The following is a 17,043-nucleotide window of genomic DNA, read 5'->3' on the forward strand; positions in this document are numbered from 1 at the left end:
TTGGAGCCTCTGAGCGAACGAGCCCCAGCAGGATGGACTCACGTTCAACTCTCAAGTCCAAGGCTGCAACAGCAGCACGGAGAGAGGGAGGCTAGTTCCCCAGCCACGGTGGGTCCTCAGGTGCCGTCTGACCTGAGTGGAAAGAGCCGGAAGTCCCGCCAAAACCGGTTTGGCTCAGTGGATAGAGCGTCAGCCTGTGGACTGAAGGGTCCCAGGTTCGATTCCGGTCAAGGGCACGTACCTTGGTTGTGGGCACATCCCCAGTGTGGGGGGGGGGGGGGAGTGCAGGAGGCGGCTGATCAATGTTTCTCTCTCATCGATGTTTCTAGCTCTCTATCCCTCTCCCTCTCTATAAAAAAATCAATAAAATATTTAAAAAAAAAAAAAAAAAGAGCTGGAAGTCCCGTGTGCCTGGCACTGGCCCAGACACGTGGATACACTGGGGAGAAGACAAAGATCTCAAACCTTACGGAGCCTGCATGACAGCGGGGAAAGCCAACTATCAGAAGATGAATAAAGAAGTTATACAAGAGACCAGATAAATCAGTAAGTGCTCAGGAGAGAGCCGCTGGATGAACCTAAGAAAACGGAAAACAAGCCAGCACGGGTCCCATTAAGTAACGGAGGCAACAGTGAGGTTCCCATGATCCCACAACTGCCTTCGTCCACGGTGGAGACGAACCCTCACCAGACTCCAGATGCCGTGAGTCTGATTGTGAAACTCAGTTGGGCCGACTTCCCCCCGTGCTGGTGTCCTCCTCCGCTTTTCTAAATTAGTGACTTGGAACTTACTCGAGGTTTTACTTCCCCTGCGGCCAGACCCACCAGCGACTTCCCTGGCCCTGGAGTCGGAGACTGGTCTGCACCCTGGCTCTGTCCCACCGCACTGACGGCCTGGGCAAGCTGCTGTCACCTTCCAGCCACAGCCCCTGGGAGGATGGGCGTCGCCCTGAGGCTCCTGCAGACAGATGTGGGCGCCTGGAGGCGTCCCCTTCCGGGACCCCCGCCTCCTCAGGCACCGACAGCGACAGCGAGGCAGCAGCCCCTGCACGGGAGCAACCGCCAGGCACATTCCAGGTGGAAGGACACAAAACTCCAAGGAGTCACAGTCTGGGGGGTGGAGGAGCAGGGGGGCAGAGAGGGGCTGCCGGGTTCTGGAAGCTCTGTCTGTGGGATGTGGATGGGCTAATGCAACCTATCACATGGCTTTCCAGTGTTCACCTTGGTGCCCAGGTTCTCCAGGTGTGGCCCCACCAGCATCCAGTACGGTAGAGCCAGGCCGAAGAGCACAGCAGAGCATGACCCTCAGCCATCTGGTCTACCGTCACGCTCCTCTCCAGGAATTCCTCCCCACATGCTGCCCCCTCCTCCAGGAACACGGCCCCACCCCCAAACTCCACTTCCATGTCGTGTTGGCTTAAAAGTCACTTCCCCTGGGGGCTTTCCAGACTGCCCATGGCCTGTGCTCCCAGAACCTGCACTTCCCTTTCCAGCCTCACTCGCAGAGGCTTAACCAGCGGCTTCCCTTCCCAGCGCCTGTTCCCCAGTGAAGCTCATCTGTCTGGTCCCCGTGTGTCTCTCGTGCTTTTCACAAGGCCTGGCCCTGAGCAGGCATTCCACAAAGATCGTGAAGGTAGACCAGATGGCTGAGGGCCGAACTGAAGGACACACCAGCATGGTCTGCAGGGGAAATGATGGGGGCGCCTCGGGGCGCTGGTCCAAGTCCCAGCTTGGCCAAGGAGGAACCTAGCTTCTCGGTTTGTCCAGTGATGGATGGGCTGGCCAACCTCTAGGCCCCTCTCACCTCCAACACAGAAAGAGCAGGCAGAGGGGTAGACATCTGCTCCCCTGCTTGACTCTGAGCTAGGGTTTCAGGTGGTGCTGGACAAATCAACGGCACAATCCAGCATTTATGGGAGCTTGTCCCTGGGCCCTGTCCTGGGTGCCAAGGGCACTCCTGCCTGAAAGGCTGCAGCCAGCACCCTAGCTTTCCGAAGCAGGCCCTCTCTCCTGCTCTCCGAGGCCATTCACCACCCAGGAGGCTCAGGCAAAGGCATCCAGGGGATAGAAGAAGCCGACAAGAGTGCATGCCAATGGCCATGTCCTGGACGGCTTTGTAGGCCGACTCAGGAAATTCAAGCTCCAGGGACCCTACCTCAGAACCCATCCTTGCCCCTACAGAGAGGAAGGCCACCCGCTCCATCTTGGGGAAAGCGTGTCTGAGTCCAGAAGAGCCTCTGAATAAACCAATGGACATTTTCCAAGCTGTTGCCTGCAAACACGTGATGGCTGCTGGATCCCAGCTTTTGGAGACAGATGTGAGTAGCTGGCAGCCCACAGGCCACATCTGCCCACGGATGTGTTGTGTTTGGCAGGCAAGGTTTTACTTTTTTTTTTTTAATTCTACAATATCGGATGGTTCACATCAAATTCCAAATGTTTAGCTTCTCTGGAGAAGTAGGCAGCACTGGGCTGAAGACGAGAGAAATGCCTTAGGAAGAAAGGCCCCTCAGGTTTCTAGGAGCAACCGTGGGCACGTGAAGACCCAAGAGGGCAGAACTAGAAGCAGGGAAAGCCCAGGAGCCATCGATCCCAAAGTCAGCTCAGCAGCCAGCTGCAGCTCCTGGAGCCAGGGCAGCTGCCCCCTGATGGCCCCAGTCCCCACCACTCCCTACAGCCTCACACCAAAAGCCTCACTCATGGACATTACTTCCTGGACGCTGTAAGCATTTAGCGGGTAGCCTCTTAGAAATACACAGTCAAAAAGAAAAAGAAAAAGAAATTCACAGTCCACAGGCCTCATCAACACCCCCAATCCACAGACCTCCTTCCCCATGATCTCCTCCACCTCCCCTTAACCCAACCTTCAATGGTAAAAATACCGGCTGACATTAGAATGAAAGGCTACGGCCTGCAAAGAGCACATATCTACCCAGGAGGCCAGTCAGACACGTTTTATGTGGGATGCCTGCCAACGACAGGATGTTTCATAAAGATGTAGTGAATAATTGACAATCCATCCGAGGCACGCTGCTTTCATCGCCCCATCTGCTTGTCATTTTACTACGTCTGTACAAAACGCCGACATGTCAAACACAGGGGAGCATCCACATAACTTATTCACGAAGAAAAAAACCGTACGCGCTGATGAACTCTAAGTGACAAATCGTTATTTTTACTTTAAATATTTGTCCATTTGCACATTTAAACAAGGATTGACGCCCTCTTTTTCGATTTATGAATATTTGAGCAACACAGGATACCTAATCTGAAGCTTAAATCTTCCCCCTAAATCCAATGTGGATCAGATGTCTTGAGGCAATTTCACAATATATTGGGAAAGGCGGCTGTAAGTTTATAAGGACAGAAAAAAGCATTATGGAGAACATAATTACAAAGTGGAAGAAATACCTGCTTCTTATCTTGTGTTTTCTTAAAATCTTCACATGCTAACCAAAATAAAACATTTTCTTCACTGAATTCCTTTTTTAAAAATTCCTATGGATACAGAGAAAAAAGATGCATAAAACAGTATTCTACTTTAAAAAAACAAAAGAACATTTCCCTTCAAGGATTGACTTGGTAAAATCCAAAACATGAGCATGAAAATTCCACCCTGAAAAACAAAGCTTTTGTTTAATGTTAAAGCTAGAATTTCATATGCATTTGAACGTAATGGCTTTGACATTGTAAGGAGGAGTAAAAATGAAGCAAGCATCTCTTCACAATTCTAAACTAACAATAAATTACCAGAAAGTAAATTAATGTGGAAGATATATTGGTTCCTTCCAGACAATGTTTAAACAAAGTACATTCCTCTAAAATCAGGCCCATTTTTTAAACAAAACAAAAGAAAATATATTAAGCATGTCCAAAAACGTCATGGTGAAAACTATTTTAAGTTGGAGGTGTATATATTTCTCTTTTGGCAGATATTAGGGATTAGTGGCACAGAAAAGTGTCCTCCGTGAGATCCAGACCAAGTTCACAGTGGCCTGGTGTCCAGGAATATTAGTAGTCCTGCCTGCCTCCCCCCTCCTAAGACCCCAGACTTAAGGACAGACTTCGGTGGAACTCGGGCAGATACAGGGTACTCTTCAAATTCACACAATCTTCTTCTGACACCTGGGGTTACTGCTGGCCGAAAAAGTTATTTCTAGGCAGCACTGATGCTTCTCCATCCATCAGCTTCCTCTTGAAGTTCAACTTCACTCTGCCAGCTGTTGTCTTGCCTGTCTCACCCTGTTAATAATCCCAACACACAAAAGAACAACCCTTCTCCTCAGAGAGATGCAGCCTACCCCCTCCCAGGTATCACAGAGCTGGACATTCTTTGTAGATCCTGTCAATGAACATGGTATGTCTTCCCCATTGTCCCACCCCCTCCCATTCAGCTATATGAAACCCAGACATGCTCTGTGCATGGCCCTCGCTGTTGGTCCATGACTACCCATGACTTTCCATCTTGGCATCGACAGGTGAGAAGTTCTTATTCTTGAGTTGGGACAGTGTTAAAAAATGGCCCGTGCTTCCCCACACACCCATCTAAACCTCAATGAGAAAGGCAAACCCGAAATCTTTTCACGCCTTCCGGGTCTTCGAGCAGATTCTCCAGAGAGGCCGCCCACTTGGCTGTGCTGCTCTTGGGGTTCTGGTGGCTGCTGCTGGAACTCCCATCATTGTCGTGGATGTCTGCAAAGCAAAGTTTAGACTGTGTGTGTGACCCATAGATACTATCATTTAAAAACATCTGCATATAATCACCATTGTGGCTAACAGATATTAAGTTAGGTGCCAGAATCTACTCTAGGCACTTAACCCAGTGAGCTCACTCTAGCCCTGACAATAAACAACCTTATGAAGTAGGTGCTACCATTCCCTCCATTGTACAGATGAGGAAAACTGAGGCTCCGAGCGATGAAGAGACTTGTCATTTCCTGACACTCCCCTTACATCCTTCCCCCACCCATGTGTCCACCGGCCAAGTGCAGGCAGCCCGCAAGTCTCACCCTCCCAGGCACCTGGGCTCAACAGAGACTCCTTCCCCATTACACTTTCTGTCTTATAATTATCATGTTGAGCTGTGACTATAGGCATGACTGACTCTTTCTCGTCTGAAAGCTCCTGTGCATCTTTATCTTGTGTCTCCAGCATGTAGCTCATTGCCCGGCACACAAATAAAAGTATGTACCAGGGCCGGGACCAGGCTGGGGCAAAGGAGGCCCTGGCCACAGGTGCAAAATTTAAAGAAGCTGCCAAAAACACGCGGGCATCGAGATAAGTGATATTTTCATGCGATATTTTGAAAAAAAAAAAATGAATGCAAAACATCCCATAATGAGCAAAATACCAACACTGAAAGTAAAGGCAGGATCGTTATTACTGATTTTTCCTTTTCCCCTGGGCTCCAGCATGGCTCGGCATCACGCTGTGAACTACGTGCGTGGACCGAAGGATTGAATGACTCTTTGTACCCGCCCATCTGCTGCCCTCGCTTACTCCAGACACCTCAAAAGCCCCTTGACTAAGGGATGGGGCACAGGGGATCTCCAGCTCGCATACGTTAGCTACTTGCCTGAAGGAGGAAGCGACACCACAAACACGGCTCAGTCTACAGGATCTGGCCCCGTCCTGGAGTCGAGGGAAACCATGGAATGTACTTGGGATGAGCCCAGGTTTCACACGCAGTTTGGCCGATTCAAACTGTGTGACCATGGAGTAAAGACACCCCCCTACAGCTCAGGGTCCCCATGGGATTAAAAGAGGAAGCATCGGGCACCTGGACGCTCACAGTGGACTCCCAACAAATGTTAGTTCCTCTCTCCCCTTCCTTAAAAGTCTGTATCCAGTGAACTATTTTTGTAGCTAATACTTTTTTCTCCATTGCCTTTTTTTTTTCTTTCTTTCAAAGTAGAGACGTTTCTATAAGGAAAAGTTTGAATCTAGGAGGAAATAAACTTTTCATGAAGAAATCGGCCAAACTGGGGGGAACACTTTGTAAAGTACAGGATTGTCTAACCCAGTGGTCGGCAAACTGCAGCTCGCGAGCCACATGTGGCTCTTTGGCCCCTTGAGTTTTTAGCCAAGGCCAGCTTAGGAGTACCCTAATTAAGTTAATAACAATGTACCTACCTATATAGTTTAAGTTTAAAAAATTTGGCTCTCAAAAGAAATTTCAATCGTCGTACTGTTGATATTTGGCTCTGTTGACTAATGAGTTTGCAGACCACTGGTCTAACCACTATGCTGTACACCTGAAACTAAACTTACCTAATAAAAGAGAAACATGCAAATTAACCATCACTCTGCTACACCCACAGCCAATCAGAGTGAGTATGCAAATTAACCCACAAAGATGGGGGTTAATTTGCATATGCAGGCACAGAGCGGTGTGAAGCCTGCTATGAGGAAAAGTGGGGGCAGCGGAGGCAGCTACTGGGGTGGTGCTCCAGACAGAAGTGAGGACTTGCCGGCTCTGGGCTCCCAAGCGGCCTGGGAGCAGGGATGTGCAGGTTCCCAGGCGGCCGGGGAGCAGGGACTTGCCAGCTCCCAGGTGGCTGGGGTGGGGAGCGGGGACTTGCTGGCTCCCGGGCAGCTGGGAGTGAAGCCAGGGGCCTATTCTTGCAAGAATATCGTGCAACGGGCCTCTAGTACAGAATAATGTTGAATGTAAACTGTAATTGAAAAATAAATAATAAATCAGCCAAGCAAATGACTTGAAAAGGATACATGAAAAAGCCTTATAGATGTTCACCTGTGATAACGAGGGTGTTTGGGGAGGAAAGTTGTATCAGAATACATTGGACTTAGTAGTAATTCAGCTTCCGTGGCCTCTCGTGTTCTACGGGGGGTCAACACACACTTTACTTTCTCCAGCAGCTGAGACTCTGTCTCCCCAGCAGCGGGGAAAACTACCTGGATTTGAGACCGTCTCGGGCTGACCTGGGTTAAATTAGGCGGAAGCCAGGACCCCCACGGAAGGCTGTGTTTCGATGTGCACTGGTGATGGCGCGTGGGAGGGAATGGTTTGGGACAAATCCATTCCTTTAATGGAGAAGCGAACTCGCTGGAGCACATCACAAATGCATCTGCCGCCTCTGTAAAGTGAACCTTCAGTTCGTGGCTGCTACCTTCGGTTCCTGCGCTCTCCGCAAATGCTAGCTGGAATGGCAAGCCGCGGAGCACTGGGCTTCTCCCCAGCGAAGTGTAAATCAAATTAAAAGATCGTTATGAGAAGACATGTCTGCAACAGCGTTCGCTCTGCCAGGCATCTCACTAATTTACTCTTCTGTTCTTGACCCCGAGGGCGCAGCTGGTCAGCTGACCCCATTTCCCCGGCAGAGCCCCTCTTAAGTAAATAAATGTAGAGACACAAGATCGCGGCTCCAGGAACAACCTTAGGCGGCTGCGCACGTCTCCCGCTGTTGCAGAACCAACGGTTGGGCCCTACGTTTTCACCCTTGGCCTCCAAGGATTCCAAAACTCTTGACATTCTTCTCAATCATAAGCCAAACCACCATTTGGGTTTTCACTGACGTGCTATCATGCAAATACACACACTCGACGGATTCCCAGTCAGCTCAGAGTGCTCTGGTTGACGGAGAGGTAAGGCGGCTGTCCCCACCCCTCGCCCTTTATTTCATACTCGAACCCTATCGCATGCCAGGTTTCCGCAAAGCTTTCATTTGGACGACAGGTTTTACAATTCAAAACCCACTAATGGAATCTATCGCCTTATTTTATGGAGCCTGGGAAATAACAGGTGCAAAGGGCACCTGTCCTATGCGAGGTGACCCAGCTAAAGAACGGCTGGATGGAACCCGATTGTCTTTCTATTTGATTCAGGCTCTTGGTTATGCCTTCTTTCCTACAATCCTTCTTGATTGGTATTAATATAGATCGATCGGTCTGGACAGATCAGCATTTGCAAACTCCATTTCCTTAACAGTGTCTCTCTTTTCCAAGTCATTATCCCTGACCTCCGATGAGACTGAGCAGAGGTCCACTCCACGGGGCGCTGCCCTAGAGACCGCCCCCTAACTCAGCATTTCCGTTTCTCCGGGTCCGTCCCCTGCTCAGCAGACATCCGCTACTTTCCGGTGCAGGTAAATAAAGGTTTCCTAAGCCACCTCAGTTCACTCTAAATGTTATAATCAACCCAATAATGCATAGGAGATAGAAATAACCTTTCTCCATAGCAAGCTGGTTTACTCTCTGGACTTAAGAATAAAGCAGCCGAAACCGGTTTGGCTCAGTGGGTAGAGCGTCGGCCTGCGGACTCAAGGGTCCCAGGTTCGATTCCGGTCAAGGGCATGTACCTTGGTTGCGGGCACATCCCCAGTAGGGGGTGTGCAAGAGGCAGCTGATCTATGTTTCTCTCTCATCGATGTTTCTAACTCTCTATTCCTCTCTCTTCCTCTCTGTAAAAAATCAATAAAATATATATTTAAAAAAAAATAAAGCCAACTTAAAAAAAAAAAAAAGAATAAAGCAAAACCCGGCTTCCCAACTGCTGGCCCTTACAGCCACAAAGGCCCGAGACTCCTCTCTCCTTCTTCGTCGATCGAAGTGTCCATTGGAGATGGATTCCACAAGAAGGTGAGCTTGGAATGCACAGGTGGGAGAGAAGTTACACCTGTTTTCTCAAGAACCTCCAGCTGGGAAGGAGTTGTTGGTGACAACATCTGTTTCAAGTTTGTCCAGCTCTGTTTGCTTTTTGTTGTTCTTTAGTTCAATTGTAAAACATTTTTGTAATGAAAGAAGAATGGTTTCTGTACCTCTTGGGCTCTTGAAAGCATTTTAGATCTTCAGGTTTTTGCAGACACAATACTTATTTTTCAATAACTTTATTTTCAGATTAATCTGTCAGTAGCTAATAATACACAAGTTGCTTGCAATGTTCTCTCCTCATGATGACTCTCTGATGTGGTTCATATTATTCCCACTTCCCAGGTGAGGAAACTGAGGCACAGTAACATACAAGGTGGCCCAGCTAGGAAATGGGGATCATGGTCAAGCCCAGACAGTCCTGCTCCAGAGTGCCTGCCCTTTAGCACCAGGCCGTCCTGTCATTTTTACTCTTGATATCTGCTCATCTCCACACTCACAGAGGCCAGAACTTGACGGCCTTGAAGAGATTACAACAATTACACTGCGGGGAGAGGACTGAGAAAACTGGGTAAGAGTCCAATTCCGCGCACACCAAAACTCCCCGAAGACTGTGCCAGAACCGTCTGACATGCAAACACATGTACGTGCACTTTCCACCTACATCCGTGCTGCTCTGTGTGGCTTCTGGCTTCAGTAAAAGCCATTGTGTCACAGACGGTGCAGCCTCCGGTGCAGGTGGCTGAGGCCGGGTGCCTGCAGCATGTGGTGCCATGCATTATTTACAGCTGCCGTGATGTCATCGCTGCCAGAGCCCTTCTCCACACACCACCTCCCTGGAAATCCATATTCCGAAGGCATCTGTAACGCTCATCAGAGCTGAATGCTTACAGTAGGGATTCCTGCCGTGCGAGCTGCAGCCAGTGTCCAGTACCGCGGCGTGCTAGGCACCATCCTGACCATGGCGCGCACCGAGGGTCCCCGCAGCCTCTACAATGGGCTAGTCGCCGGCCTGCAGCGCCAGATGAGCTTTGCATCTGTCCGCATCGGCCTCTATGACTCTGTCAAGCAGTTCTACACCAAGGGCTCTGAGCATGCCGGCATCGGGAGCCGCCTCCTGGCAGGCAGCACCACGGGTGCCCTGGCTGTGGCTGTGGCCCAGCCCACGGATGTGGTGAAGGTCCGGTTCCAGGCTCAGGCCAGGGCTGGAGGTGGCCAGAGATACCAAAGTACTGTTGATGCCTACAAGACCATTGCCCGAGAGGAAGGGTTCCGGGGACTCTGGAAAGGGACCTCTCCCAATATTGCCCGTAATGCAATTGTGAACTGTACTGAATTGGTGACCTACGACCTAATCAAGGATGCCCTCCTGAAGGCCAACCTCATGACAGATGACCTTCCTTGCCACTTCACTTCTGCCTTCGGGGCAGGTTTCTGCACCACCATCATTGCCTCCCCTGTCGACGTAGTCAAGACGAGATACATGAACTCTGCCCTTGGCCAGTACAGCAGCGCTGGCCACTGTGCCCTCACCATGCTCCAGAAGGAGGGTCCCCGAGCCTTCTACAAAGGGTTCATGCCCTCCTTCCTCCGTTTGGGTTCCTGGAACGTGGTGATGTTCGTCACCTATGAGCAGCTGAAACGGGCCCTCATGGCTGCCTGCACTTCCCGGGAGGCTCCCTTTTGAGCCTCTCCTGCTGCCAACCTGACCACCTCTGGCTTGGCTTCAGCTCCAGCCAGGCCCTCCTTTCCTCTTCCCCCCCTCCCCTTCCCTCACTCCCCACCCTTTCCTTCTCCCTTCCCTCACCCTTCTCCCTTCCCTCCCCTCCCTCCCCACCCCTTCCTTCTCCCATTTCTACCATCTCCCTTCCCTCTCCCCACATTTTTACCTCTCCTCCCTACCTCATCCCCCCATTGCCTCTCAGTCCTGGTGGAGTTGACCCCGGTTGACACTGTGGAGGCCTGTCACCAACCAGGATCCCAAGCCCCTCAGTCCCTTGAAAACTTCAGCCCATCTCTTTATCTTGTTCCCAAGCGAAGTCAGCATGTCACCCATAAAACAAGCTCAATCTTAAAAAAAAAAAAAAAAAAAAAAAAAGCAGGAAGGTCTGGGCAGGGATCCTGCACCGGCAATTTCCCCAAGTCACATAATATCTCAGTGAAAATCTCAAAATCCAGCGCCTTCAACAGCAGAGTCAACTTACAACCTCAAAGGGTCTGTCCCAATTACCCCCAGGGCCCACAGCATATTAAACATTCAAGCCCAGGAAAAGACAGGCGTGTTCATCCTAAATTCTAAAGCGGTTTGGTACAACACACACACACACACACACACGTGCGCATACACCATACTCCTTTCAGATACTCAAGGAAAGTACACACCCCACAACACGTCTTTCAACCCCGGATCACCCCCACCACATCAAACATGCTACATTTTTTAAAAAGTCACCCCGACTCAGAAGCAGCGAGTGCGTTCGTTAGGACCCGTGATCTACTGCAAGGTCCGGAGAAACTGGGTCACGGAAACACTCTGTCTTCTAAATACCACTCAGGCGCTGGTCAGCTCCGGTCTCTGGCTTCTGAGAATAATTACCCAGCAGGCACGCAATTCCCTGGGCGGGGAGGTCTGCGTGAACTGCAATTAGCCGAAAAGAATAACAATAAAAAAAAGTGTGCAAGTAATCATAATAATAGCCAGCGTCCAAGAGCGGAGCGGGCAGCGTGCAGAGGGTTGGCTCGGCTCAGAAGCGGCATCGCGGCCGTTTCCCAGGAGGCCGGAGGCCACCGAGAGAGCCTCGTGCTCAGGCTGTGCCTCCGAAGGCCACCTGTGCACCTGCCTGCACCCCACACGGCCCGGCCCCTGCCCGCCCTGCCAGCGCCCAGAGGGGTGGGGGGGGGGCGGGTGAACCGAGGACACCTGCCACAGAGGGTGGGGCCGTGCTTACGTTCCATGCTCTGGGGTCCGCCGGGGAGGTCCGGGCAGCCCCAAACCCACTGCCTTCTCAGAGACGCTTCATGTGAGACAGGCCGGGGGCTGCGGGCCTCCCAAGCACCCTTGGGTCCGAAGGAAAAACAAACCTCAACATCCTCTTTTGAGTGGACTAAACAACAGATGGCCACTGGTTTTCAGTTTCTACCAGAGGGAAGGAAATAAGACGGCCGGGCTGTTATTTGTAGCCTCCCTGGAATCCTCACTCTCTAGGCAAAGGCCCAGAAAAAATAAACCTACCCCCAGGAGCCCTGTCTTGGGGGTGAAAGCGAAGACCCTGTTATGATGGTTTTCACTTTCCAGAAGCCCCCGTGCTTCCACCGGAGTCTCATATATATTCCTAAAGGGGCCCTCGCTCTCCCGCTCTGTGTCACTCTCCCTTGCCCCCTACCTCGAAGCGCATAAGTGACTTTCCCTCCAGTATCAGCCGGGTAGACTGTGCATTTGTTGAGAGTAAGAGCTGCGTCTTTCTGCCATTTGGGGGCAAGCAGAGAGGAGAAGGACAGCTGTAAAATTAGCTGGCATTTCCTGAGCACGTACTAGATTCCCATCTCAACTTCCCAACAACCCTTGGGGCTCAGGTGCACTGTTGGTCCATTTTACAGATGAGGAAACTGAGGCACAAAGAAGTGAAATAACTTGCTCCAAAGGAGCAGGCCAGGAAGCGGACGAGTTAGGGTTCAACCTGAGGCCGTCTGGCTGGAGAGCCTGGAAAGGAAGGGGCTGTGAAAGATGTACAAAATGAAAGGGGCGGGGCCACTTTCCGCACAGAACTTCACATTAACTGAGAAGCTGAGACCAGGGGTTCCCCAATGGCCCTCTGTCTGCCTGCAGGGCCGCAGGCAGGCGTGACGTGTTCCTCCCTGGTCCATGAAGAAATGAGAAGAAGAAGAACCAAGAGAGCCCTGGCCGGTTTGGCTCAGTGGTCTCATGATGGGTCGTGGGTTCGATTCCGGGTCAAGGGCACATGCCTTGGTTTGCAGGTTCAATCCCCGGCCCTGGTCAGGGATCGTGCAGGAGGCAACCAATCGATATGTCTCTCTCATACTGCTGTTTCTCTCTCCTCTCCCTCCCCCTCCCTCTTTCCCTCTCTCTAAAAATCAATGGAAAGAATACCCAATGGAAAGAAAAACCAAGTAAGCTGTGTGGACAGAGGAAAGACAGTCTGGGATTTTGGTGGGGTTTTTCCTTTTTTTCATAGACGATTACAGTCATGTACATGGTGCAAAATTCCAGGGCTACAGAAGGGAGGACAGCAGGGCAGGTCTTCCTCTCCCCTCCACCAGGGCCTTTCCCTAGAAGATGATCCTGTGTAGCACAGAGTTCTCCACACGAGATTATATCTTTCCTACTATCTGGGGAGTTAAGGCATCCTGGCATTTGTGGGATGATAAAGATGGTTGATGATGGCGTTGCTTTTAACGTCCCATCTGGAGAAAGGAAGGAAGGAAAAAAAGAAAGAAAGGAAATAAAAAAGAAAGAAAGAAAGCAGGCAGGCAGGAAAGGAAAGAGAAAAGTCATCTCCATATTCATTCTCTAAATACGTATCTATTTTTTAATATACTTATTGATTTCAGAGAGGAAGGGAGAGGGAGAGAGACATAGAAACATCAATGATGAGAGAGAATCATTGATGGGCTGCCTCCTGCACGTCCCGCCCTGGGGATCCAGCCCACAACCCGGGCCTGTGCCCTGACCAGGAATCGAAGTGTGACCTCCTGGTTCATAGGTCCACGCCCAACCACTGAGCCACGCCGGCTGGGCTAAATATATTTTAATGAGATGACCAAATAGACACGGTGTGAGGTAGCTCTGGACTTGGGGCAGAGATCTGAGTTCTCTGCTCTGTCCCCTTGGAAATGGGCAGCTCCGGACAAGTCCCTGCCCGGGGTCGGGGGGTGGGGGGGTGGGCTCTGCAGCTGCCCAGGGAAGGTGCAATGGACAGGCTGTGTTTCGGGGAGACAGAGGGGGCGGCAGGCAGCCTGGAAGAGCAGGTTTGTCAGACAGAGGACCCCCTCAGGAGCCAAGGCACAGAGGTAGGGGAATGTCTAGCCATCCAGGGGCAAAGCTGGGAGGGGGATGGAACTGGGCAGGCCAGATGAGGGGTCCCTGAGCACCCCGCAGAGGAGAGAGAAAAGCTGACCCACACGCAGGGCCCTCGAGAGATGGGAACTCGCTTGGAAGGGCACTTTGCCCCCGGAAGTCTGCAAGGGACTGTTTCAGCCCAGCGGGCGCCTCCTGACAGTGCTTATCGAGGAGCTGCTGCTGTCCCCTGCCTGGGCCCCCCGCCCCGCAGCCACCGCCGGGGCAGCTGTCGGGGAGAGCTATCTGGGGGAAGCAGAAGAAGCCGTGAGAGTAAATTTAGTATAATTTACACAGCAGGCTCCCAGAGCCCAGCGGGGGGGAAGGGGGCTGGGGACGACTCAACCGCAGGAGGGAAGCGACTCGGTTCGCCCAGGAAATGGGCACCTGTCTAGGCTTCCAGAATTCCTCACGGCGAGGAAAGGCGACGGCCGTTCAGCTACAAAGTCAGTGAAAGTAAATACAGCACCACGAGCTCCTCCACCCCCAGTCTACAGGCCGCCCGGGGGGTGCTCAGCGCTGACACCGCTGGCTGTGCGCTGACCACGCCCGAATCAAACAACGCCGAGCCCAGCCCAGCCTCTCGGTGCCCCTGCCCCACGCTCCCTGAACCCCAAGACCAGGGCCTCCCTGAACCCCAAGACCAGAGCCAGGGCCTCCCTGAACCCCAAGACCAGAGCCAGGGCCTCCCTGAACCCCAAAACCAGAGCCAGGGCCTCCCTGAACCCCAAGACCAGGGCCAGGGCCTCCCTGAACCCCAAGACCAGAGCCAGGGCCTCCCTGAACCCCAAGACCAGGGCCAGGGCCTCCCTGAACCCCAAGACCAGGGCCTCCCTGAACCCCAAGACCAAGGCCAGGGCCTTCCTGAACCCCAAGACCAGAGCCAGGGCCTCCCTGAACCCCAAGACCAGGGCCAGGGCCTCCCTGAACCCCAAGACCAGGGCCAGGGCCTCCCTGAACCCCAAAACCAGAGCCAGGGCCTCCCTGAACCCCAAGACCAGGGACAGGGCCTCCCTGAACCCCAAGACCAGGGCCAGGGCCTCCCTGAACCCAAGACCAGGGCCAGGCCGTTCTGCAGGGAGAGTGTCCCAGGCGCCAAGATTGCTCTGCTGCCGGATTGTTAAAACAAAGGCATTAAAATTGCTATGTCAACTGTCATCTTTAAATAAAAACTTAAGCCCAGCAATAAATCTGAACCTGGACCCAAAAGTTTAATGGGATAATGCATAACAGGACCGGGGGAGGGTTGAGAGGCCTGGCTGGCAGATGGGGATCCCCCCGCCCCTCCCGGGGGTCCCCCCCCCCATCCCCCAGACTCGGTCAGGTCACAGGCCTGTGGCTTTGGCCTTGGCTCTGCTTTTCAACTAAGCAGCATCACAGTTGCCATCAATAGTGCAGGTGGCTGCGGGGGGACAGGGTGGGTGGGCAGAACCCTTCGGGGGTCTTCACACTTTCAGGGACATGAGAAGCACCTGGGGGGCTGTGGACATGGGGCCACTCTCCCTGCAGCCTCGGTCCCCAGGACTGAATGGAAGGGTCAGGAGAGAGCTCCTTCCCCCTCCACCCCCATGTGATTGTTGAGCACATTTTGAGAAACCTCAGGGAGGAGAATAAGGGAATCCCACTTGAAACCTTGGAATTAGGGGCTGGGAACGCCAAGCCCTCCGCTCAAAGACAGTGTCTCCAATAAGAGAAGCAGGAGAGGTCCCGAGTAAAAGGCGCTGGGAGACAGGGCTGCAGCCAGGTCCAAACCAGGGGTCCTGCAGGGGTGAGTCCTGTTTTTGTGGGGCCACTTTAAGAAAATTAATTCGGCCCTAGCTGGTTTGGCTCAGTGGATAGAGCATCGGCCTGCAGACTGAAGAGTCCTGGGTTCGATTCCTGTCAAGGGCACATGCCCGGGTTGCAGGCTCGATCCCCAGTCAGTGTGGGGCTTGCAGGAGGCAGCTGATCAATGATTCTTTCTCATCATTGATGTTTCTATCTCTCGCTCCCTCCCCTTCCTCTCTGAAATCAATAAAAATATACATATTTTTAAAATTTTTTAAAGAACCACACACGCAAAATCAATGCAGGGTCCCGTGGATCACGTGGCTTAGCTTCATAGTACCTTTGCCTCGGGGCCCACATGCCGCCTTTCTCACTGGCTCCTTCTTTTGCTGGGTGAGACCCAACTGGCAGGACCTGATTTGTCTTTTCCCATCAGGGGGGCAGACTTTACACCTAAACATCGTAAGGAAATCCAGCCCTTGGACGCCAGGCATCCAATACCAAATCATGATTTTTTAGCTACTGATCTCGCTGCCAGCGACCTATCACATTCTATCAGGCTTCAAATGCGTTGTCCTGAAAGAGGTACATTCCACTGGTGTCCCTGAAACTGCCCCCAATCTTTCTGGGGTGCAAGCTGCCCACATGCACCAGTATCCATAACTCCGTCATTCTGTTTGGAAGACTTCAAACCCAAAATGATCCAAAGCAACCAGTAACCTGAGCAGGGATGTTCGCAGCAGCTCTGCTGTAAGAGGAACAGGGGGCGATAACAGCCAACCCTACACGAGTACTTACTATGCGCCAGGCATTGCACGAGGGGCTTCATATGTGTTAGTGCATTTAATCCCACAACTCTATGAAGCCCACTTTACAGATGGGGAAACTGATGCAGAGGTGTATTGGCAAACCAGTTCTCCCAAGGGGTGGAGAGGGGGGGGAGACTTGATTGTTAGCATTTGCCCATTTCCATGATATAAATATCCAACAATAGCCCATTTCAAGCTAGGTATGGATTGGCAACCAGCTCCCCAATTTCCCAACAATTTAGCAGTTGGCTCAGGGGTCAAGTAACTTGCTCAAAGTCACTAAATGATCAACTCCAGAGCGCAGGCTCCGACTGCTGGAGGGAATGGCTAAACTGAACACACACAAGGAACTGCTTTGGCCCGCAGTCCACACGACAATGCTTCCATGACCACGAACACTCATACAAGCGCCTTACAATAACCCTGTGACGTTCCACTTCATTAGGGTTGTCCTGAATATTAAATGCAGTGATCTGCATAACCAGACGAAATCAGCTCCAATTAAGTGCTCAAAAAGGGGGAATTCCCGGCTGGTGTCGCTCAGTAGCTGAGCGACGACCTATGAACCAAGAGGTCATGGTTGGATTCCTGGTCCAGGCCCATGCCTGGGTTGCAGGCTCGATCCCCAGTTAGAGGCATGCAGGAGGCAGCCGATCAATGATACGCTCTCATCACTGATGTTTCTCTCTCTCCCTCTCTGAAATCAATTTGGAAAAAAAAATAGATGTTTGTTTTAAAAAAAAAAAAAAAGGTAGCGATGATCATTCCATTTTGTAGATTCTTATC

At 51.7% G+C, this 17,043-nt stretch overlaps 2 protein-coding genes across 3 annotated transcripts in view; one reads left to right on the forward strand and one right to left on the reverse strand.

Annotated features, from left to right (window-relative positions):
- RGS10 (regulator of G protein signaling 10) overlaps window positions 1-17,043 on the reverse strand; it is a 37,757-nt gene that overhangs the window by 19,490 nt on the left and 1,224 nt on the right. The window contains exons 1-3 of one of the 2 annotated variants that reach the window (XM_008144362.3): window positions 11,556-11,596; window positions 4,571-4,692; window positions 3,412-3,498 (exon numbers count right to left, since the gene is read on the reverse strand). In XM_008144362.3, coding sequence (XP_008142584.1) covers window positions 3,412-3,498; window positions 4,571-4,692; window positions 11,556-11,562 — 216 coding nt within the window. In that variant the 5' untranslated portion in view covers window positions 11,563-11,596. Of the gene's footprint in view, window positions 1-3,411; window positions 3,499-4,570; window positions 4,693-11,555; window positions 11,597-17,043 lie in introns of those variants that run through there. The other variant, XM_028149599.2, reaches the window with a different exon arrangement.
- On the forward strand, window positions 9,491-10,685 carry LOC103300708 (dicarboxylate carrier SLC25A8-like). Its single transcript, XM_054729321.1, has one exon. It carries the CDS (start codon window positions 9,491-9,493, stop codon window positions 10,292-10,294), a length of 804 nt encoding a protein of 267 aa, XP_054585296.1. The 3' UTR covers window positions 10,295-10,685.

Source organism: Eptesicus fuscus, chromosome 17 (assembly GCF_027574615.1).
Source record: "Eptesicus fuscus isolate TK198812 chromosome 17, DD_ASM_mEF_20220401, whole genome shotgun sequence".
NCBI classification, from domain to species: Eukaryota; Metazoa; Chordata; class Mammalia; order Chiroptera; family Vespertilionidae; genus Eptesicus; species Eptesicus fuscus.